At 36.9% G+C, this 25,738-nt stretch overlaps 1 protein-coding gene across 2 annotated transcripts; it reads left to right on the forward strand.

The window, feature by feature from the left end:
* Positions 1 to 556: 556 nt before the first annotated feature.
* LOC122040998 (SH3 domain-containing protein 2-like) lies at positions 557 to 19,123 on the forward strand. 2 transcript variants are annotated; one of them, XM_042600517.1, is made up of 10 exons: positions 557 to 748; positions 1,806 to 1,928; positions 2,010 to 2,079; positions 2,203 to 2,354; positions 6,088 to 6,189; positions 9,870 to 10,070; positions 10,155 to 10,217; positions 10,362 to 10,514; positions 10,637 to 10,711; positions 18,658 to 19,123. In XM_042600517.1, the coding sequence occupies exons 1-10, from the start codon at positions 689 to 691 to the stop codon at positions 18,772 to 18,774; spliced, it is 1,116 nt and encodes a 371-aa protein (XP_042456451.1). In that variant the 5' UTR covers positions 557 to 688; the 3' UTR covers positions 18,775 to 19,123. The 2 variants fall into 2 exon arrangements, with proteins under 2 accessions (XP_042456451.1, XP_042456450.1); XM_042600516.1 differs by having other exon boundaries at positions 2,010 to 2,354.
* The last annotated feature ends 6,615 nt before the right edge of the window (positions 19,124 to 25,738 follow it).

The raw sequence follows: 25,738 nt of genomic DNA on the forward strand, positions 1-25,738 counted from the left end.
AGTTAGAGTCATTAGGGTAAAATACCTGCCTTTTGAAAATCTGAATTATTTGGATCTTTGAAAATCCGAATTATTTGGATTTTCGAGTGTCACCCTTACCTATGAAAAAAATTAATTTAATTTAATATTATACTTATCTTAGTAAAAAAAACTAAGAAACGAATATTTTTTTAACATTATTGGCCTAAAATATTTATAGAAGTTTCTTTGATCAAAGTGTTGTCAATTCTAAGATGTGAAACTAAAAATAACTATATTTTTTTATATAAAACAACCAGAAAAAATTAATGATGAGAAAAATTCATAATAATATGTCGCAGTTAAGTCTCAAATTCTAAATCATTGATTGTTTTACTTGTGAAATTACTAATAAAATTTGAAATTATTTTAAGTGTAAATATAAAAAAAAATATTAATATAAATTTATTTTAGGCTTCATCAAAATCAAAATTAGTTAATAAATTTTTTTTTTAATAAAATAATAAAATATATAAAAGGAATCGTGCCCAAGTATCCTGTCGGTCCCACGTATGACAGATCACCCTCCCGCCCCCTAAAAGTTCCAGGAAAACGCAGTGCTTAACAAATAAGGCAACCCATTTAGATCCCAGCCCCGGCGCCTTCCTCCCTTTCCCGATCGGAGATTTCGGCCAAATCGTCCGGCGATCCTTTTCCTATCCTTCGGTTGATGGAGGCTATCAGGAAGCAGGCTTACAAATTCAGGGATCAGGTCGCCCGTCAGCAGCAGGTAGTCCTCCTATCCCTTCCCTTCCCTTCCCTTCCCTCGTTCGTTTTGGGTGTCCTTGCTCGGATTTGCGTCTAGGAGGCTTTGGATTCAAGCCGATTCAGTATAGCTATATCTAGGGCATCGATTGACTCATCGAAGTCGAGCACTTTTCCTCTTCTTTGGATGTATTTGGATTGATTCGGTATTCAATCCATTGTTATGTGCTTTAAACCTGATGAAGAAAAAGGAAAAAAATTGGTGGTCGAGGCCTTCGCGCTTCTTTTTCAAGGCGGCCGAGTTATGGTCGTCATTGATGGAAGTTGGGAGTTAAATGGTGCCTTTCTGCTTTTGTTGGCACATTTTTCTAGAAAGGCATCTCATTACCATAATCCCAAAAGTTGATGGGCAATGATTTTGGAAGCAGATATTTCTAATCTTGAACAATCTATGTGTTCCTTGGAACTCTAAACCAACATAGAAAGAATGGGATATGCATGTGTTTCCCTTAATCTTATAGCTAGCAATTGAAATCAGGTATGATAATTACTAATAACTAGTCTTTTGTAAAGAAGGGGCCATGACTCAGAACATTATTCCTACTCTCTAATCTCTGTCCTTGCCTTTTTTTGTGGTGCAAGAGTACAATACTCATATTGTATTTTTTTGCATCTATATGTTATATCAACCAAGTTGCATCTCTTTCAAGAAGCGCGCCCGCGCGCGCGCACACACACACACATATATATATATATTAAAATACTCATTCATTGATATTCTTTTTACTTCTTTGTTCTTACCTCAACCTCTTTCACTTGACTTTCTACCACAATGTTTATGGTCATGGAAGATTCTGTTCTAGAGGGCAGCTTCCCCATTTTTATTGCAGTGAGTTCTTTGGTTAACTCAACATAAATTTCTTTTTCTGACATGATTAATAGCTTCTTATGGATTAAATCAGACTCTCACAGAGCCAGTTATTATTCAACACATTCTGCAAAATTTTCACATTAACTACAATAAGTCAGGTACTTGCTAATAGCATGTTAAGGATATGTAACATCCTCGATTGCTTGAACAGGCTGTTTTCAAGCAATTTGGAGGTGCTGCGTATGGAAATCCTGATAATGTATTTGCAGATTCAGCAGCATATCAACAGCACCAGAAATTAGAAAAGCTTTACATTTCAACCCGGGCTGCCAAGGTTGGAAGCCTTTACTTTTTTCTTGCCACATTTTTGTCTCTTTCCAGTTTAGATGAAAGCCTCTGAATCATTTTCTCACAGCATTTTCAAAGGGATATAGTGCGTGGTGTGGAAGGTTATATGATTACAGGATCCAAACAATTTGATATAGGTACTATTTTAAGTTTTTTGTGTTTCTTCCTCCTGTTTATTTATATTCATATTATTATTATTTGGAAATATCAAACTGACTTTTGCAAAATTTATTCAACTTCTAATCGATTTCAAAATCTAGGCAATAAATTGTCTGAGGATAGTCGGAAATATGGTGCCGAGAATACCTGCACTAGTGGGAATACACTATCAAAGGCTTCTTTATGTCATGCTAGAGCTCGTGCTCAAATGGAGAATGAACGTGCCAACCTATCAAGAGCTCTTGGTACCCAGGTTTGTGAGTTATTCTTTGATTAAGTCGATCATTTCATGCGGTTCTTATATAAATGATTGTGGATTGAAGGAATTCAGCTTATTGGTTCATAGGAGTCCGTTAGCTCTATTCCATCACATAGTTTATTTTTGTTCAAATAACAATGTGATTTTGTGAAACCATTTTGCTCTTTGGTATTGTGAATTTAAAGAAGAGAAGCTTTAGCACAATGGTAAAGTTTCTATCGTGTGACTTTGTGGTCACTAGTTTGAGTCTGGCAATAATCACTTGTAATGCAGGGTAAGTGTACATACAATAGATTCAATGTGGCCCGACCCTTTCTCGAGACCCCGCATTGGCAGGAACTTTGTGCACCGAGATTCCCTTTTATACTATGGATTTAAAGGTTGTAATCAATTGACAATCTTTATTTTCATTATTTTGGTTTTTATTCTTTTGACATTAGGAACACTTTCATCATCTAGTCTGTCCATGTATATGGACAAATTCTGAATGTATTTGGCCCAAGGTTCAAAATCTCAAACCATGTCGGAGTTTTAGTCTTTGATTAAAACGATATTGTTTTGGTTTTGGTATCATGTCGACGTTCCGATGCATGGGGTTAGTGATATATTAGAGGTTGAAGGAGAAAGAAGATGAAAATAGATAGGATACACTAGCTATGTGAGTGATATTGAGTTCCAGTAATTTATCAGAACGATTAGGGTTGTAAATGAATCAAACGTTTATGAATAAGCTTGGTGTCTAGCTTGATAAAACTCATTAAATAGTAAAATAATATATAAAACAAACAAGCTCGAAGACTAGTAAGCTTGGCTCATTAATGTTCATGAACAATTTATAAATAAACTTATTTTTTAATTTAAGTAAAATTTAATTATAGATTTATTCTTAATTTTTATTAAAATATATCAAATTTATAAATTTTTATAATCTAAAGTTATTCATAATAAGTTATAAATAAGAAAAGTTGAGCTTGACTCAGTTGTATCTCGATAATATTTTTAATAAATAAGCTTGGAAAAGTTCGATAAGTAAATAAACAAGTTTGAAGAAATTTGATAAATAAATAAACAAGCTTGAATATAGTTGCACTTGGCTCAGCTCGTTTACACCCCTAAATGATACGTTGCAACAGTTACATGCAACATGGTATGAGATTTCAAACTATGATTTAACCCATTTCAAGTCTAGTTACTCTCTGTCTCTGTCTATGCATTATTCTTGGGTTATGCCTAAACTTTTTCTTTAAGAGGTCCTAGATTGCCTTTGTTTAGTGGAATCTTCTTTCATCCATCATAATACTATAGAGATCATTGTTAGATTTTTCTTTGTGTAAATTTTAAGTGAAATTAAATTCCAGTCAAAGTGATACTCCTAATTGATTATCGTTCTTCATTTTTAATTTCTGAAGACCTGTCAGCCAACATGTCTTATTTTGCTCTCTTCCTCCTTTCATTAAGTGTTCTGATTAAAAACCTGCTGTTGACAAACAGTTGATAGACTGGTGAATGTGCTTTGGATATTTTCTCTAAGGATGCTTAGGTTGCAAGTTAGCAAAAAAAGGTTTTTGAGAAAATTTCAGATATAGAAGGATGGCACATTCTAATTTATAAAATAAGTCTGTCAAGTATGTTTATTACATGAAGACAGAAAATAAGCACTGATAGTTCTGCTCTTCTTTTGCCTCCTAGATAGGAGAACCCAAGTTTCAGTCCTGTTATTAGCCCAGCTTCAGTTTAGAAACCTTTCTCAGATAAGTTTATTTGGATTTCTTTTAGATATATTGTTCCTGATGAAGAGTAACAAGAGTGTTAATCAATCAAGTTCTATGTCCTTGACAAGATTTGTGGTTACTCAATATAAAAATAAGCTTGAGAGTTGAGACCGTCTTGGAAGGATAATGTGAGTTCATCTTTCACATATGCCATCAGTATTCATCATCATTGATGGTGGGAATGCAATTGTTCCCGCAACTCACCAACCTAGTGAGGATGATAAAACTTTGTTGCAACCTTGCACAGATGACTTCCCGCCAAATATTACACCTTTGCTGCCGACAACTTTTACCTGATCTACCATAAAGATTTGAGTTTCAAATATCACAGTCTTTCTTCACCTAACCATATCCTTTCTAGCACAACAAATATTCCTGATTATATTCACATTAAATCAGACAGTGATCATTACATGCATTTGATTTTGAAGATGTTGGATCAGTTTGGCATGGCTAGTCCTATCCTCTAGTGTGTCAGTTGCATTTCCTACTGCTATCAGGGCTGTCATAGCTTTGCTGGTTTTGTAGCAGCATGGTGCTGACCTTTGGCTAATTATCTTTCCTTTAAAGGTCATCTTTTGATTTTTCATTTTTGCAACATAACCCAAGAGGACCATTGCAATTCCAAGAAAATTTCTGCTTTGAATTATGTGTGGAATGAATGGTAAATCGAATTATTCTTCAATTGACAATTTCTTCCTTTGACAGGGACTTGCTGTGAGCTACTAGTTCTTGGGTGATTTTAAGCTATAATTTGGTGGTTAAAGGCAACAACTTTTGTGGCCTGAGTTTATTGACTGATACTCTTGGTTCTATTTTTATTTGCTTGAAGCAAAACTTTCTGAGAGCACTAATATTTGTGGCACAAATAAAAATAGACCATCTTTAAATACTGATTTGATAACATAAAACTTGTTCACACTCTACATTTTATCTACTTGATTTACATATAGTTTATTTTATTTCAATTTTTACTCATCCTTGTACACCTAGTGTAGTTATTCTCGAGTCTTAGTGACACCAAGTTATTGTAGAGTGTGTAAGAGATTCACATCTCATTGTCTGTTCATTCAATAAATAATAGAGTTATTTTTCTCAATATTCTCCTCTCCCATGGTGTGTGATCATCCTGGTGCATTGTCGAGTGATATTGAGCCCAACTCCAGATTACCTCGCTTACCTGTACTTTCCATCTGTCACAACATAACTCTTTTTTATGTGATTTTGTAATAATATGCTATTTTGAGAACTATCAGAACTTGTATGTATCAGTAATCCCTATTTTTGTTGTTCATTTCCTTTTACCTTAGTTGATTTCCTATAATCTCTGTACTTGTACACATCCATAAGTACTGCAATGTATAGTTTGAAATTTATAAGAAGTCATAAGTGTGCTATGGGAATTGTGCTCTGAGATTGCTTTAGATATCCATCCACCATGCAACATCAAATCTGAAAGATTTCTGACACAATGCCATACTCGGAATGTATACTGTTTACCAAGCATAGGTTAGAGTCGTTTCGTCCGATACGGGCGAAACATCTCATTCCGCCCATGGACTAGCATCAACACAACATCAACACCCAGAGGTGTTGGGTCGACGTGCTCGCGGTCATCACAGAACAAGGAACAACAGGTTTTAACTTAGGCTTTAATAATAAACTTAGGTTAATAATTTTAATCAACTCCTAGCTAAGGGATAATTTAAATAGGCTTATTAATGCCTAATAAAATCATCCCATTAATTATATATATATATATATCTTTTATTTTTAAATATTTAGATTAATTTTTTTAGTTGATATAATTTATATTTAAAAAATATGGAAATTATGTCGGCACAACACGATACTGTTCCAAAACTATATCGTTTCAGTTAAGGTTTGCAACCTCGACACGGCTCGAGATTTTAAACCATGCTACCTAGCACATAATCATGATCTTCCCTTGCCAGGTTGCAGAGCCATTAAGAGCCATGGTAATGGGTGCTCCCTTGGAAGATGCTCGACACCTTGCCCAAAGATATGATAGGGTGCGTCAAGAAGCTGAAGCTCAGGTAATACTGTTGCAAACTAGTTAAATTATCTTCTATTCCATAAAATCTGTATATGCATCATGCATTTACTTGTATGCCATCAGTATTTCTTGAAGCTTTGGTCACGGAATGTTTTTATTCTTTCTTGTTAAAATTGTTGTTTGTAACTCAGGTTTTAGTTATAGACTCAATAATTTTTCAATCTTTGACAAAATGGTCGATATCCACAAGGGAAGGGATGCAAAATACTGCTAAATATGCTTAGATAAGTTTTTTTTGTTTTTTTTATCATACATACTATTTGCATGCATTTCTTAGTTCGTTGTGCCTCCCAAATAGCCTTGCATATGTAAGAAGAAAGAATATAAATAGGTCAATTTGGAAAGCATATGCAAGTGATATTTTTTATTCTATGTAATGAAAAATTGGAGAAGAAAGAATAATAGAGAGATAGAAGTAGGGTAGAATTGATGCGATAGAGTGATTGCCTACATTTTTTAGGAAATAAATATATAAAACTTTCTTCCTGTCATTATTTGGAGGAATTTATATGAGGAATCAACCATTATTCTATCTATTGTATTTTTAATAAAAAACTTGTGAAAAGATGAAATATGGAAAAAGTTGTCTTAATTCTTTTTAAAGATAATGGGTTTCATTGGACTGAGTTAATGAGAGAATGAAAGATAAACATTTCTCTCCCTATTTCTTTCCCTCCAGATTCTCTTCAATGAAATGGAGAGATCTGGAATCCCTACCCACTTATCTCTCCACTGTGTTTCTTTCATTGACATTTTACCATAGGAAAAACACATTGTATGATTTATTATGTCATGCCCCAAGTAAGTCCTCTTTCCAAAGCTATACAAATTTACTCTAATGACACAACCATTGTAGTGGCACATACTTTGTAGCAGCCAATGGATTGTATCACCGAGGTGCAAACAACATTCATTACACAACCACATGTGATGGCTATAGAATAAGAGCAACACACACATACAAGTATAATTACGAAACAAGAACACTTAATTTGTATGGAAATTACTGAAGCATAATCCAACGTCGTGTGGTCAAGTGCTAAAAATAATATACAAAAGTGCCACAAACATGAAAATAAAAGTAAGAAAGTAATAACAATAAGTTAATGGAAAACTCTAAGTAGTGAAAAACTCCCTCCTATGTTCTAGAGTAGCAAAGGTAAAAATTTGCCTAAGAACCTGACTTAACACCTCCATATTTCCTCAGATTGATCTAGAAGCAGATGCAGGATGCCAATAAAACAGGTTTTGGAGCCTCAAACGAGAAATAAAAGGTCAGCAACAGTTAAATAAGAAAGATAAATGAGCATGCCCCAATGCAAAAACAAATCTAATCACCAATATAACCATGTAAGATACAACCCATACATCATGTATCACTCCATGCTCAATTCAATAGCTCATCATCATCGGGTGTAACAGCCCTATTGACCAATAGATGTTTCTTCAATATAATGTTGTCATAAGGCCACATTGTCCCCTAGTTAGGCATCAACAACCCTAATTTTGACATCCCCTTCATATCCTGAAGTCATGGAAAACCTCGCTTAGGCATCAACAGCTTGGACCACCACACACAATATTATATCTCTGAAGACATGTGATATCGCAGTTAGGCATCAATGACTTGAAGTGCCATGTGCGCCAAATAACCCTAAAGTCAGATGGTATTCTAGTAGACACCAATAATAATAATCATTAGATGTCCCATCATCAGCCCTTGAAGGCACTCTGATCACTGGCTGAAAAGCCTCTTGGGATGAATCTAAGATGCATGGAACTCCCACTATATGTTAACCCATCTTATGTGCAAAGTGTAGCTATTATACTATAGGTTTTTTATGTTAGGGTAATATGTTAACATACAACATATTAAGTTTAGAAGCATATAACAATGTAAATCTCTAAACATGCATCATTATTAGTAAAAAGATAAACACTAAGCATGCATCATTCCTGACAGAAATTGCATCACTAAACATGTATCAAGATAATAATGTAATCTAAACATATATCAAGATAAACATTGTAAAGAAAGTAAACATGCTATTAATATGTCCAAGTCCAACACATAAATAACAAAGGTAAACACACTATCAATATATGTACAGTCCAACACATATAGGAAACAACAAAAGCAATGAACCAAAAATAGAAAAGAGCCCTCCATATGTTAGATTATCAACCAGAGTCACTATGAGCCATTATCATCAAAGGTATTATTGTAAATCTTCATTTCATAACCTCTCTCCTTAGATATTACTGTAAATCTTCATTTCATAATTTTATAATCCGCAAAGGGTACATTTCACTTATCATACTCATCACATGTCTCTCTCCAGTACATGCACCCTCCATAATCTTATATCACATCACAAAATTAATAGATTGACCACTTCAGCAATTATGAGCACCACAAGCAAACAAGCCCCTCTTGCTCAACCCTATCCCTCAGCTTTTCGCTTTCCAGTGATTCTGTAATTTGATGATCTTCGCTCTAGTAAAGAGTCGAGGCTAGAGAAGGAGCCTTGTTGACCGCTAAAGGTTGGTCTGAGGATGTCATTTATATCCCTTGAATAAATCAAGGTGAAAATATATAATCTTTGATTCCTCCATAACTTTGTAAACTGCAGCTCAACTGAAGGAGGAAAGAGAATAAGTTGACTCACATCGAGTCAATGCAGCCACCTTGAATCCACATGAGATTCTTCAACTATTTCAACTATGCATGAAAAAATCATTCTTGGAGGGGGTATTGTCATTGCTTAAATAAACAATATGCAAAATTAAGGTTATGGAGAAAACGATGATGGGCCACCCACTACCTAAGACAAAAGAGAATAGGGTTGGCTTTGTTGCTAATCCCTCATCTTAGCTCATTGAGGGAGATCTGGGCACCTAGACATTGGTAAAACTCGCATAATAAGGTGATTGTGGTTGACTTAGGTGGTGGAAGAGGACTCGGCAAGGCTTGGGGTGCTACTTCAGAAGGGGAATTCATGTAGGGTGAGGAGATCATGAGTAAGAGGAGAGGTATTATAAAGTACATGTCCAACGATCCACCAAAACCACAGGTGGCAGCAAGTTTCCATTTCTGGCAGCTGTATAAGATATGCTTTTTTATCGTATATTGTGAAGTCTCACTTACAAAGCATGCAAAAGGAAATATCATATACTATAAGTTGAACCAATCAATTTTAGAAGACATTCCTAATAATTGGCAAAATAACCATCCACTTCCACTGGATAATTATCTTGAATACAAGTAAATACAAGCAGCTATTCATATTTGAATTTACATCTTGTTCTTGGTTTATCTTGGTATTGATTTGTTCCATTCCTAAATTTCACCATTATTACCTACTAGCTTTGCAAGTGGTTGGGAATCAAGCACCTTAAAACGTGCAGCACTAAACAGTGAATTGCTGGCTTTTTTTTTTTGACACTAAAAGTCTAACTCATGGGAGCCATAACTTTCTTAAGTTTGATAGAAAGGCCCTTGCCATTTTAGGTCACTTCAATGTTTTTTTTTTCAATTAATGAATCTCTATTCCTGTAGAAAAAATGATAAATGTTTATTTTGTGAAAGTTTTGTTTATGACTCCAGAAAATTCATTCCACAAGGAATTCTTATCTGAAGATGTATTTGAATTTTATCAGGCGATTGAAGTTTCAAAACGTCAAATTAAAGTAAGGGAAAGTGCAGCTGGTGGTGATTACATATCAAAGTTAGAAGCTGCTGAGGCCAAATTGCAAGAACTAAAATCTAATATGGCAGTTCTAGGTAAGGAAGCAGTTGCAGCAATGACTGCAGTTGAAGCCCAACAACAGAGATTAACCTTACAACGGCTTATTGCCATGGTATTGCCCTATTTCTTACATGCAGTTGACTGTCAATTACCAGCTTTTGGTTCATGCCAATTAACAAAATTCTCTCCTCTTAAGGTTGAGTTAGAGCGTACTTACCATCAGAAAATCTTACAAATTCTTGAACAACTTGAAAAAGAGGTAACTGTTGTTCTTATTTCTGTATATATATATATATATATATATATATATTTCTTGTGTCTTGTGCACATTTTTAGATGACAATTTTTTCACATGGAAAACAGAAACTAAATTGTTCAACTTTGCTGATTGGCCAATTTACAGATGTTGTTGGAGCGCCAAAGAATTGAAGCATCTCCAAGTCCTGCTGCAGAAAACTATATGCCACCTCCACCATCATATGAAGAAGCCAGTGGCATTTTTGTTGACTCTACTTCTGATGCATCAACTGAAAACGTTGAATTCTTTTTAGCTGAGGTAGCCAAGTGGCTTATATGTCCATCTATTTGAAGTTAGGTTACACTAGGTTTCCTTTTTGTTGTTGTGCTCACTCGTTTGTTGTGCTCACTTGTATTCATATATTCTCTCCGTTCTTCTAGGCTATACAATCATACCTAGCTGAGACAGAGGTGGAGCTTAACTTGTCTGCTGGTGACTATGTAGTTGTGCGCAAGGTATGTGTATTATGTAAAAGGTTTATTTTATCATGCCTGTTTGCCCAAATAGTGAAACTAACTATAAGAATGTGACCTTGATATAGAAAGCCATCATTCTGATTGTTTTTCATTTTTTTTCTTGGATCTTGTTTTATGTCTCTACAATTGTCTCATAAAGCTGATAAAATGTTTTGACTATTTTCCTCTTAGTGTCTATGTTGCTATGCCACTTGACATTCTTCAGCAATAATAGATTGCTTGCTTGTTGCAGAAACAATATATTTGAAAAAAATGTATGACCGTGTTAGTTGGCAGATCTGGTACATGGTTATTGTTGCATCAAGTAGATAAGATTACTTTTTTTAAACACGGTTGAATTATTGGATCCATGTTTCACATCACGATAGAATACAAATCGAATGTAAAATAAGTAAATAACACATTATATTAAAGGACTCAGAACTTTAAGGAATCCTGATGATTTGATTCAATCCAATTCAATATTATTATTATTTGATATGGATCATATTTTATCTGATTTCTTGTAAAGGGAGGAAAACTGCTATAAATTCCATCAAACTAAATTAAACTCACTAAATTAACTTGGCCCATCAAACTCACTTCTGAAGATTCCCTTGACTGTAAGGATTATGATTGATTTGGATTCCCTTGATTATTAGGATTGAGATTGATTTTGATTGTATTCCCTTGGCTGTAGGGATTGAGATTGATTTTTCTTTTCTCTCCTTATGTATATAAATACCTATATATAAACATATTAAGGAGAATATAGAGAGATTTTTTCCTAACGCCTCTCATTTCTCTTCTCCACATGATATTAGAACGAGGTTGAGAGGCAAATCCTATTTTTTTCTACGCCGTCGTTCCTTGCGTCGCAGCATCACGCACGCCTCTTTGCACGCATATCGCAACCCCTCTTCGACAACTGCCCGACGCTGCCGCCCTCTCCACTTCACAAACTAACGCCAGCGTTTTCCTACGTCGTGAGCACAATGTCCTTCGTCCTCTCCTGCAGTCCGGCGATGGTGAGAAGCTCAAGAGATCAGCAGTTTGGTGACGGCAGGGGTTATTCTTCCTGCAGTTTCACCGTCCTCACCTATCTTCTTGCATCGCTTGAGCCTTTCTTCGCCGTGCGCTCTCTTTCACTGAGCTAATCAATGGCTATCTCCGACACTCCAAAGTCGGATATTTCAATCTTTACCAACCACATCACTACACCACTCTCTTCCGAGCAGTTGGATGGTAAGAACTACTCTTCTGGGGCTTCTTACATTGAGCTTTAGCTTATTGGATAGGGTTATGAGACACATCTCACTCACACCGAAGAGGATGTCCAAGTCGCCGATCGTCCTCTATGGAAAAAGGTTGATGCCTAGTTGTGTTGCATTATCTGAGCCACCATCCATCCATCCCTTAGGGATGTCTTCCTCACTCACAAAACTTGTAAAGTTGTTTGGACACAGACTCAACAACTCTTTACAAACACCTTTCAGTGACTCTATCAGGTTTGTGAAGATCTCATGACCATCCTCAGTACTCATCAGGTTAAGGATTCAATGTCTACCTATCTAGGTTCAGTCTCTAGCCTTATTTGTGACTTCAATGAACTACTTCCACCTAAGGCCACTCCTATTGTGGAGCTTGAAAATCAGAAGAAATTTTTTATGTCTCTGCTTCCACCTAAGGCCACTCCTATTACGGAGCTTGAAAATCGGAAGAAATTTTTTATGTCTCTGCTTTATATGGCTTGCCCACAAATTATTCTCATGTTCGCGATCAGATCCTAGGTAGCCCCACAGAAGCTACCTGACATTACCTAGGCAACTCTCCTTCGTGTCCCTGCCAAAGTCTTGACGTTGCCTCCTTTTGTTTCTGTTGACTTGTCAGCTTTGGTCTCTCAAAACAACAACAAACCTCCACCTCGTAAGGGTGGCAAAGGACGTCCTTGGTGTGATCACTGCTACTGATCAGGACACACGATTGATAAGTGTTGGAGTCTCCATGGTCGACCTCCTCGCGCTGCTCAGATCGCTCAGAGTTATGTCGCTTCTTCAGCTTCCGCTGCACAATTGCCACCAGATCTGACCCCACCGCCTTCCTATGATGATTTTTTGAAATGGTATGAGGATCGTCAGGCTTCAGATTCCACTGTTGTCATCTCACACGCTGGTAATTCCTTTGCTGGCATATCTCGCTCTTCGGGTCCTTTGGTTCTTGACTCTGGGGCCACCGATCATATCACTGGTAATAAATCCCTGTTTTCTTCTCTCTACTTCCAGTTATTTACCCTTTTTCACCATGACCAATGGCTCTCAAACTCAGTCCCAGGGTGTGGTATTGTTCATCCTTCCCTGTCTCTTTTTATCCATAATGTTCTTTATGCCCCCGGAGTTCCCTTTAATTTATTGTCAATAAGACAACTTACTCGGGCCTTTGATTATGTCATCTCTTTTACTAAAACTTCTGTTTTCTTACAGGACCGGAGTACGGGGAGGATGATTGGCTTTGGATGTGAGTCTCATGACCTATACAGGCTTCAACAACCCTCTCTTGTTGGTTCGGCGGCGACATTTCTACTTCTTATTCATGGTCAGTTGGGACATCCGGATCTCGATAAGTTGAAACAATTACGTTCTAGTCTTTCTCACTTAGAGTCTTTGTCGTGTGAGTCGTGTCAATTAGGAAAGCATGTTCACAGTTCTTTTTCTCCTCGTATTGTGAGTCAGGTTATGCCCCTTTTGCTTTGATTCATTCCGATGTTTGGGGTTCGAGTCGTATTTCTTCTACATTGGGATCACAATATTTTGTTACTTTTATAGACGATTTTTCACTTGGTTTTATCTGATGAATGATCGTTCATAATTGTTTCCTCTATGAAATCAAAACTCAATTTGGTATTTCTTTTCGAACTTTGCAAAATCTACCTACTCAGTTTTGTACCTTCTTGGCATCTCACGGTGTGTTGCATCACACGTCTTGCCCTTATACCCCTCAACAGAATGGGATTGCAGAACGTAAGAATCGTCATCTCCTCGAGACCACCCGGACTCTTCTTCACTCTCACATTCCTCATCAGTTTTAGGGCGATGTTGTACTTACCGCGTGTTATCTCATCAATCGTATGCCTGCCTCAACTTTCCAAGGTAAAATACCTCACCATGTAATTTATCCTCATCAGTCTTTTCATCCTTTACCACCTAGGGTCTTTGGTTCTATATGATTGGCTTATGTTATTGATCCTGGCATTAACAAACTCTCTCCCCGGTCTCATAAGTGTGTCTTCCTTGGATACTCCCGTTCTTAGAAAGGGTATAAGTGTTATTCCCCTACTCTCCGTCGGTACTTTATCTCTACTGATGTCACGTTCTTTGATTCGGTTCCTTTTTTTAGGCCTCACGCATCTCCATCCGAGTTCTCTCCTTCTTCGCCTGCACCAGTGATTGTCTTTTATCCTCCAGGGGTGTCTCTATCACCTCCAGCCCCATCTCCTCCTTTACAGGTTTATCGGCGTCATCCTGCTTTGTCGTCGCCCATCATTGATACTGCCATGGACACATCTTTGGAGTCGAGTCCTTCGCCTCTTCCTCCGGTCCCGTCTCCTAAGTCTGATATTCCCATTACACTTCGGAAAGGTATGCGTTCCACTCGTAATCCTTCTCCTCATTATATTTCCTTTGAGTTATCATTGTCTTTCTCCTTCCTACTTTTCTTGTCTTTCTTCCTTGTCGTCTGTCTCTCTTCCAAAGACTGCAAGTGATGTCTTTGCCCATCCAGGATGGAAACGGGCTATGCTCGATGAAATGTGTGCCTTGCAACGCAATGGGACTTGGGACCTTGTTCCTCTACCACCTGTGAAGTTAGTTGTTGGTTGTTGATGGGTGCATATGGTGAAAGTTGGTCTAGACGGCACAGTCGACCGGCTTAAGGCTCGCCTCGTCGTTAAAGGCTATACTCAGATCTTCGAATTGGATTATAGGGACATTTTTTTTTCTTGTTGCCAAGATGTATGCGCCTTTTCTTGTCCATTGCTGTGATTCGACATTGGCCTCTTTACCAGTTGGACATCAAAATGCATTCTTACATGGTGACCTACTTGAGGAGGTCTACATGGAGCAACCTCGCTCAGGAGAAGTCTTCTGGTCTTGTATGTCGCATGCGGAAATCTTGATATGACCTCAATTAGTCACCCAGGGCATGGTCCTTTAGATTTAGTACTGTAATTCAACAGTTTGACATGACTCGGAGCGAGACTGACCATTCTGTCTTTTATCGCCATCATCTACTGATTGCATCTATTTAGTGGTTTATGTTGATGATATCGTCATCACAGGTAAAACATCTTTTCAAACATTTCCAGACAAAGATCTCGGCAAACTCAAATATTTCTTGGGGATAGAAGTAGCACAGTCTAAAGATGGGACCATCATATCCCAAAAGAAGTATCCAATGGATATTCTGGAAGAAACAGGAATGTTAAACTTAAAGACAGTCATATGGATTCTAATGTCTAGCTTTTGCCAAATCAGGGAGAGCCTCTTCCAGATCCTGAATGGTACAGACAATTAGTAGAGATAGTAAGCTACCTTACTGTTATTCGTCCAGATATCTCATTTGCAGTAAGTGTAGTAAGTTAGTTTCTCAACTCTCCATGCAAGGAACATTGGGATGCTATGACTAGCATTATTCGATATATCAGAGGCACACCAGGAAAGAGTTTTGTATGAAGACAAATGACATACTCGAGTTGTAGGATATTCTGATGCAGATTGGGCAGGATCTCCCACTGATAGAATATCCACTTCTGGGTTTTGTATATTTGTCGGAGATAACCTTGTTTTTTGAAAAAGCAAAAAGCAGAATCTTGTGGCAAGATCCAGTACAGAGGCAGAGTATCGAGCTATGACTATAGCCAGTCAAGAGCTTATATGGCTAAAACAGTTGCTTCAGGAACTAAGGCTTGGAGAGGTTACACAAGTATCACTTATATGTGACAACCAAGCCGCCATGCATTTCGCCTCAAATCCAATTTTTCATAAGAGGACAAAGCATATTGAAGTTGACTGTCACTTTGTCAGAGAGAAAGTCATATCTGGAGAAATATCTACTAGCTTTGATCAACTAGCAGATATATTCACTAAGTCACTGAGAGGTCCCGAATTGACTACATATGTAATAAGCTTGGTGTATATGATCTATATTCTCCGACTTGAAGGGGAGTGTTGAATATTTTTGAAGATTCCCTTGATTTTAGAGATTATGATAGATTTAGATTCCCTTGATTATTAGGATTGAGATTGATCTTGATTGTATTTCCTTGATTGTAGGGATTGAGATTGATTTTTCTTTTCTCCTTATGTATATAAATACTTATATGTAAACATATTAAGGAGAATATAGAGAGATTTTTTTCTAACGCCTCTCGTTTCTCTTTTCCACAAATATTATTTGATATGGGTCATATTTTATCTGATTTCTTGTAAAGGAAGGAAAACTGCTATAAATTCCATCAAACTAAATTAAACTCACTAAATTAACTTGGCCCATCAAAAAATAATTTGTCAATGAAAATGAAACCCAATTCATTATATAAAAAAAATGATAAATCATCTCTGTGATAGAATTAAGAGGTCAAAGAATTGGAATTGTATAGAAAAAGACATCTCCCATGTAGACTTGAGTCAGTGAGGGTGAAATCCACATTGAATGATGGCTGCTGAGGAAACCTCGTGCCATTTTAAGACTTAGAATAACAAACCATCCAAATTGAACTGTCAAAGAGTTCTTGGATATGCCAATGGACAGATGTAGCTTCATCCTGAGTATAATAGGAACGGCAATTGATCTTTTGGCAAGGATCTGGATGACCAAAAAGTGGAATCATTTTTATCTTCCTCTCTGTATGTAGTGCCAATGTTGTTTTTCCTCTTCCTTTCTTCAACCATGTTAATGCCATTTTGACTTGAAGTCAACAATGATGTTGGAGTTGACAATCCTGTCCTATTGTTGGAAGATTTTTCTATGAAATGTTCTATTGTCATTTTATTTCGTTTTAAATTGTATGAAATATGAAACTGTTATGAATCATGATCAACATTTGTCCATTATTTTTATGTTATCAAGTAGGTTCGTGCATTTTATATATATTTTGAATAAAAAATCATTTCAGCTAAAGCAGATTTCTTTTTAAACATATTTTATAAAATTTAACTAAATCATATGATTCACAAGCCGAAAAATTGATAAACCCATTGACACATTTAATACAATTCACAATTCAAAAATTTATCAACTTATACCTTGAACCAAACCAAAATTTCACAACCACAGATTTAGAGGAATCAATAAAGTGGTTTTATAACTGATTTTATATTAAATTATTTAGTTTATCTGGTCATGTTGTCATCATAATGTTACAAACAAATTTGATGTATAATATATGAAAATTAAGAAGATAACAGACCTAGAAATTGTCAGGTCTAATTGGTGTCCTCAGTTCAAGTCAGTTTGATCAATTGACAAATCTTGTTTGTCAACATTTGATAAATTTTTAATCCTTTCTTAGATTTAATTGAACTTATTTGGTTGACTCCTTAATATTTCTTTTAACCCAATGCTCAAAACACAAAATAGAACCATGCGGAATGATGGCTAACATTGACAGCTATTCTTGGTGAATGAAATAGAATAGGACTAGACTATGAATAAAATTTCCTAGTTTGATTAAAGAACTAAAGTAAAGGCTTCATTCTCATTTCTATCTTTTGTTTGCAGGAATTGTATTAGTAATAGGAAGGAGCAATGTTACTCTTAGCTTTGCATTTGCACCATGAACTCTCTGAACTCATTTTAAGACACTCAACACCCATCACCTTAATGTTAGACATTGACACTCCCATTTACTACATGTTGAACATCTAGATCCTAGATGGCGTATGTTTCCTTTTAGCTGGGCTAAAGTCCAACATTGGGAAGGAAGTGGAAGATCTTAAAGGATATTTATTGAAATTAACAAATAGTCCGGGATAATTATTTTTATACATTGATGGCAGGAAGAGCAAGCTTGGATGCTAGATTGAAAGGAAATAACAATCGGGCAGGGATCAATTCCCGACAGGAGCTTGCCTTCGGGGAAAAACTCTTTCCACCCTTTGGTCACTTGACGGTTGGCTATAAGCTGATCCTGTGATTTACCTCCCTTCACATAATTTGGGGACGAGCTGTGAGGGCGCATGTGGTGAGCGTAATCACCTTTTGCTACAATAGATTGAAAGGAAATAATATTATTTTCTAAGAAGTTCTTAGGTTTTCCTATGAACCTAAGGTGCTATGAGTTTTGGCTATTCTATGTGATGATGTCTACCACCCTAAAACAAAGCACCAGATCCAGTGAGTTGGAATCATAATTACATTTATGATGTACGCCTGTCATAGTCTGTCAGATAACTGGTATCAGATATGATGATTTATAGTTGAGTTCCACTCATATATTAGGTTTGCAGAGCAGTCAGTTAAATTTTGTAAAGGTTTAATCTATATGCCTTCTTTTTTATTATGTCGATTCTGATTCAATTAATAGTTAAAGCATACAAATCGCAGATTGCCTGTCTTATTTCTTACCTTGATTTCTGATTCAATTTATAGACAGCATACAAATCGCAAATGCGATGACAGATTTTCTGCTATGATGACACTGCTAGTGTTACTTTATGTATACTCGACTCAGTTTCATGGTATTATTCTCTAAATTCTAGTAGATATCTGAAGTTCTCTCAACATCACACATAGCCATCAAATATGTTTCTTGTTTAATTGTTCATAATGCTTAACGACACAAAAGCGCTAGTCATTTGATATTTAAATTGCAACAATCATGTAAATCTCAAAGGGAAAATCCTACTAGTGGCCATTCGTTTCCATCTACTGATCTGATTGTTCACTTGCAGATTTCAAATAATGGTTGGGCAGAAGGTGAATGCAAAGGAAAAGCTGGTTGGTTCCCTTTTGCATATATTGAAAGGCGGGAGCGAGTGCTCGCGAGTAAGGTTGTTCCGAATCTATAGATAGTGTTCCATTAGATGCCTACCTGGTGATGGGGTGTTGGCATCCATAAGCGGAAACCATATTGGGTTTGCATCTTAATTCTTTTTCTTCTCTCTTTGTGATGTTGGCATTCATAAGCTGAAACCGTATTGGGTTTGCATCCTAATTCTTTTTCTTCTCTCTCCCTTTTTTTTTTCTTGTATTTTTGTTTGTCATTATTGTGAGCCCAATTTTGTAAACCAGATGCATGATCGGATTTTTTTTTTTTTTTTTGTCCAAGCTTATTAATCTAGCATATTACAACGCGACACAGAAGTCGAGTATACCAAATACATGTGTGAAATTTTTGGGTCAGTTCCAATTCGCTTCTATCAGTATCTTCAGTTTCTACCGTTATAATGATCAGCATATGAAACGTGTATTGTCTATAAAAAATAAATTTTGAAACATAATTTGTCCTTTTCCTTATTAAGACATTTTAGGTAAACTGTGGCTTTATATAAAAAAGTCTTTTAAATTACTTACGTCTTGTCTTCTCGCTAAGTTTTGTTGGAAACGAACGCTCGGGTTTCTCTGTTTATCACGTATCAAGCTTCTGATGCACTTGAAATGCAAATGCTTGGAAGGCGATGTATCTCTTTAGTCAGGCTTTATGTGCACTTACTACTCTAACTCAGCACGTAGTTCTCGCACTTAGGTAACTCGCAATTGTTGTTCCAAGAAATTCTTCAACTCTCATATATTTTTTTCCCAAATCAAACCGTGTTAGCTCCTCCAAACCAGCAACTTCTTTTGCAATTGTAGTGTTGATTTTCAATGGTGTTGCTCTTTGAAATCGATTATGATAGTGGTGTTCTTTGAATATAATATCATAGTGACCGGTGGAAGAGTAAAATAGAAAACAGATGTGTCTTTTAAGAAATTTGAAAGTTCAGGGCATCTTTTCAGAATGCGTCCTTTCATTGATTGCCGAAGAAGATAAATATTAAAATGGGTTTTTCTTTTTTTACAAAAGGCAGAAATGAGGCGGCATCATGTGATGTGATGATAAAGTGTAAAGCACCTATCATCTCCTTAATGGAAATTCATTTACATCAAGACCAAATTCATTTGCAGCCCTCCTCTCACCTGTTGCCAAGGCACATCTAAAAGTAAGTTTGCCTTGAATTCAAAGCAACTGAGAACATTTATTGATGCCTACTTCACTATCATCTATCTCTTTCCTAAGAATTAGTTGGCATAAAAGATGATTACGTTCTGAATTCCTTTCAGATGTTCTTTGTAGTTCATTTTTAGATTCGGTGTAAGGAGATAAATCATGAAATAATTTGTAGTTGATCGCCAAGTTGGTAAAGGAGTGAGAGATTTTTTTTTCCCCTGAAGTCATGCGTCTATCGGGAAATGATCCTTTATCCCATTCGAATAGTTCTATCATCTTCTAACAAACTAGACAACTCATGGAGACCATTGAATATAATTTGGCACAATGTTGTTTTCAGAATTAATAATCTTGCATCAATGCCAAACTCAAGTATCCTTGAAGCTTTTAGCAAACTTAAATTATTAAATGCATTTTAAAATGTTATGAGTAACTAATTGAGGATGAGCATGAATAAGAGGGAGAGAAAGTTGTCCCTAAATTATATGGTTAGGCAGAGTAATTTCCAAGAGCTTAAGTTCATATGTCTACCTATATATTAATTCTTAATTAATAAATATTTAATTATTTGAGCAATTGAATTTGATTTCCCAACTATTGAGAACTGCCCTCCAAATAACTTAGTGAAAATATTAACAAGTTGATTTTTCGTGCAGATGAAGGATATTGACATTTATCGAGTCACTGTACGCTTCTGAATAAAGTGAAAATCAATCTTCACATATTTATGAGTATGACAAAACTAAGGGGTGTTTGGTTTGCATTTTTCATGTTATTTTTTATTTTCATTTTCTGAGAAAATAGAAAAACACGTTTAGTTTGTATTTTCCATGTTCATTTTTTAAAAAAAGACAGAGCATTTTTCTAAGAAAATGAAAAACACAGAAAAATCATTTTCTAAAAAAAAGAGAAAATATGATTTTCTAAAAAATAAAATGAAAATGCAAACAAACTAAACACACCCTAAATTTGTTGTAAGATATAATATTATCACACTAAATTAAAGATGTAGTATTTCTTAAAGGGGGGAGGGGGTGTAGTTTAGAAGGAACATAATGAAAATGCAAGACCACCAAAACAAAGTTAGCCATATCCGGGATAATGAAGACCAATATCCCTAATGGCGAGGCAAATTTGACATTGCCATGGATAATGTCATTGACTACCTCGATAGTATTGGTTATTAGACATAGGGGTTACTATAAAGATAGCATCGTTGTCATAGTAGAAATATCCATTTGCTAAGAGAAGCTTATATAAAGATAGTAGGGTAAAATTCAAAAGGGCATCCATCATTTACATTTTCGTCAGATGAGTGTTCCATTTCTAATTAAAGTCAAATGCGCGCACCATTTACTGTGAACTGCCTGAAATACTCTTACTTTATGTATGGTTCATAATTTTTATGTTTATGACCTGAATGTAAGTTTTGAACCCGGTGAAAAAGCTAGCATGTAGCTTCTACAACGTGTAGAAGGTAGTTGCTAACTTCTATAATAGTAACTTTATATTATTTTGATTTTACTTATGAGTGATAACTTAGTTAAAATAATATTTCAATGAGTAAAACAAATGATGGAGATTCCATGACATCCACTATATTTTAAATGAACTTTGTTTGATCATGATTAGTCATATAGAAGCTATAGCTTCTACAATGTATAGAAGCTACATGCTAGCTTCTACAACAACGACTTTATATCATTTTGATTTTACTTCCCTAACAGTGATAACCTAGTTAAAATAATGTTTCAATGAGCAAAAACAAACAATGAGGACTCTATGACACTCAGTACATTTCAGATAAATATTATCTAATTGATACAGATGTATTGCATGGGGTCAAAAGGAATAAAGAGAAGGAAGAGGGATATTTTGGTCTATTTATTTTTTGAGGGTTTTGGTATTTAGGGGTGCACTGTTCATGCGAGAAAAGAGGGTTGTTTTTCTTCCACTGCTACCATGAGGACGTAGGCAGAGGCCACCTTTCCAACCTCTGACACCGGCCACCTCCAATGCTAGCAGCCCTCTCTCCCTCACCTCACCGGAAACCTCATACGCCGCTCTCTCGCTTCTTCTCTCTTGGCTGCCTCACACGTTGGCACCACTTCACACGCTGACGTTGCCTCACACGCCGACACTTCTCACCGAGCCGCCGCCATTTGGAGGTCACCTCACGCCATTGAACCCTCCTTTATCTCGCGCAGGGGCTTCTTCATTTGCACGCTGCCACAGCTAAGAGTGGGCTGGTCCCCTATGTCTATTCCTTTACCGAGACCTTGCGTACGCCGTTGTTGCTGCTGGTAGAGGACTTCAGACGCTGCCCACCATGTCGCCGCCAATTGGCCATGACATCTCTGCTCCTTCTCTCTTCTCCCCCCGCGGACAACCTTGCCTTCGCTACCCCTTTTCCTTTACCACACCGACGCCACCAGCGGCTGCTGCCTCCGTGCTGCCATTAGTGGTCGCCCATCATGGCACTTTCCTCCAACACCGCCTCACGCAGGGATCTGGGCAACCCCCTCCCTTTCTGGAACGTGTGTTCTAGATTCACCAGCAACATCACACCACGTCTCGGCTTTTCTCGCCGCCTTCATCCTCAATCGGACGCAACATCCAACAGCCACCACCACCGCATCCAGCAGCCACCGCCACCACATCCAGTGGCCAAGTGTCGCCCCCTCTCTCCTTCGTCACAGTCTGCCCATCTACGCAGCCCTTATATGCATGTCGGCAGCCCTCTGTTGGACCTCGTGCCACCTACTCCATTTGACTCCTTATGGTTTACTACGTTTGACCTTCGAGCTACCCGACCTTCGTACCGTTGATGGGTTCTAGCATTATAGCTTTCGAGCCATTATTGTGTTCCGACCTTTGTGACTATTGTATTCTAGCTTGTGTGCCGATGCCATGTCTCGGTTTACGTGCCATTATTAGATGCCATAAGATTTAGCTCCTCATCTGGTTCACATTCATCTACTCTTTCGGGCCATGACTGTTGGGATGTATACTATAAGTTTAGTCTTTTGTATGAACATCTATTTTGAAATGAGGATCACTTTGGTCAAATATTACATTTTATATTTATTTATATGTTAATACAGTTGTCCATTTAATTTATATTGTAGATAGCATGGTGTGTGGTGCTACACAAAGGATCATGTTATCAGTTCCTTATAAATTATAAATAGTAGCTCACGACCGAGATGGATAGGGACAAACCATTGGAACGGTTGTAGTGTAATTTAGTATTAGTTTGTCTTGACTATAAAATTATACTAGTACACTATGTGTGTATTGAGCAGGACCATTTGGGGTTGTTCGATTTATACTGACTATATAAAAGAACAGAACCTCTATTATTATGGATATGCACACTCTTAATCTCGATATAATAACAAGTACATATACTTAGTATTTATTTCTTTGACTTATCAATGGGTGAGATTTATTCGTTAAATCAATAGGCCCGATAAGTTGGGAGATAGTACCATTTATATGGTGTGTTGTTGATTATAAAAGGAAACAGTGTCTTATTTATTTAGGTTGATGATGCCCCCTTGAGGAGCTCATAAGGATTATCATATAAACCCTGTACGTGGATTTAGTCCGACATGATAATAAAGTTGGGTGGTACTACTCTTGGATCAGATATTAATTAAGTGAATTGTCAGTAACTCATTTAATTAACGGACATATGATATCTTAAACACAAGGAGGTTAACGTACTCATGATAAGTAGGAGCCCATATTGTAATATAGGATTGGTGCGGTAGTTCAATAATAACTATTTAGTGGTATGAGTTATTTTTGATGAACTTGAGTTGGGTGTTCGGGTCGAACACAGGAAGCTCATGTCCATCAGGAGGCCAAAACCAATTCCTCCTCTCGATCCTTGTTGTAGCCTCTACATAGCCTCGCATTCACTCATTTGATTTTGTTTCCTACCCAAGAAAGGGGTCGGCCAAGCCTTGCTTAGTGCCCAAGCAAGGGGTCCGCTAAACCAAAAGAAAAAAGAAAAGAGGTGGAAGAGAAAAGAAAAGAAAGAAAGAAAAAAAAGGGAGATTTTTTCTCAACAAAATTAGATATTTTTCTAAAAAGAATTATGTTGATTCTTTCTTAGAAATTTTCTAAAAAGATTTATATTAATTCTTTCCTAAGAAATTTTTCTAAAAAGGATTATGTTAATTCTTTTCTAGAGATTTTTTCTAAACAAAAATTCTGTTAATATTTCTCCGCTTTTATCTGATGCCAAAGGTTATAAAAAGGAAGAGGCCATGCCACAATAACCTAATCTCTCTTGAGTTATTTTCCCTTGCTTGTGGCTGGCACCTTACTCTTCTTTTCTCTCTTTTCTTTTCCCCTAGAGCCGGCACCCACCTCCTCTCTTCCTCCTAGGGTCGGCGCTCCACCTTCTCATCTCTTCCTCCCTTTCCTCCCTCTAGGGTCGGTGCATATCTGCTTTGGTGGCCGGATCTTGGAGGAGAAGAAGAAGAAGAGAAGAACCACCCTAGGTGGTAGGCAGTTTGGAGGAGAAGAAGAAGAAGGAGGCACCCCTTTTCTTTTCATCTTTTGGTGGTAGGCGGCTTGGAAACAAAGAAGGTTCGGGTGGTTTGTCTTGGTAGATCGTCGCCCACACGACGTCCAAGAAGAAGAAAGGAATACAGTAGAAGATCAAGAGGTCTTTGTCTACGAAAAAGGTACAACTAGTTATTTATCCTGTAGCGCAACTATTTATGTTTTCTTTGTATGGATCCCGAGCACCAACACAAGAGGCAAGCGATCTTGTGTTTCGATCAAGGTGCATTTTGGTCAATCAAGGACTTGCTTGATTGATCAAACACATGTCTGATCGAGCATGTAGGTTGCTAGGAAATGTTCTATGCTTGTACAAATTTTATACAGGGGTTTTACACAGAACGAAATTCCGAGCGCCCTTCAAGTGGTATCAGAGCAAGGTTTCTACCTCTGTGTGTTTGGTTTTCGATTAAATTATGCACTGATCATATATTATTTAGACAGGATAATAGTAAGATATGCAAAATAGATTAACTCTGTAGTTGCAGGCATCCTAGTTCCAACTATTATAGCCTATTGTGTTTGTATGTGATTTGGACCCTCGGACATGTCGAGGGCATTTTGTGTGTGCATGATTATAATTATTAAATACAACAATTGTATTAGTTTATTTTTCATTTTGATCTAGATTACATGTACATTCCTTTGTGGGATATATGATCGATAAATGTAAAATTTTATTTTGTTGCGGCTTGTCTCCTTGCTATGCGTGGTGCTACCTTGAGGATCGGAGGCGTGGCGAAAGAGGAAGCAAGAAGGATGCAACGACATAAACCCTAGGGCCGACGACTAGGGTTGGAGGTGACTAGGGTTAGTGGCATATGGAGGATAGCTATGGATGAGGCCACAATAGTTGGAAAATTATTTTTTCATATTTATTGCCTTTATGTGCTGTGATGTGTATGCTTTTATGTGCGTGTGTGATATGTAAGCATGTTAAAATTCCTCGTTTAAATAACTAAGTGGGAGAGGGTTTATTTATTTAAATTTCATGGTTTCCATTACTGGTTTGTAAGTGATGCATTCAAACTTGCGCGTTGGCTTTAAGTGTCTTCCTCCACATCGGATGAGTTTGTTTGCAGATCACTAGATCAAACTTCCTCTATGGATGATTATAGGAAATTATTTAGTTTTGTGTGATCTTCTCCATCTGAAGGGGCACAATCCTAATTCATGGACTAAGTATCAAGTAATGGTATACACTTAGGTGCATTTAATAGTATCCTCCCCATCGGAGTCACTGCTAT

Source organism: Zingiber officinale, chromosome 2A (assembly GCF_018446385.1).
Source record: "Zingiber officinale cultivar Zhangliang chromosome 2A, Zo_v1.1, whole genome shotgun sequence".
Taxonomy (NCBI): domain Eukaryota; kingdom Viridiplantae; phylum Streptophyta; class Magnoliopsida; order Zingiberales; family Zingiberaceae; genus Zingiber; species Zingiber officinale.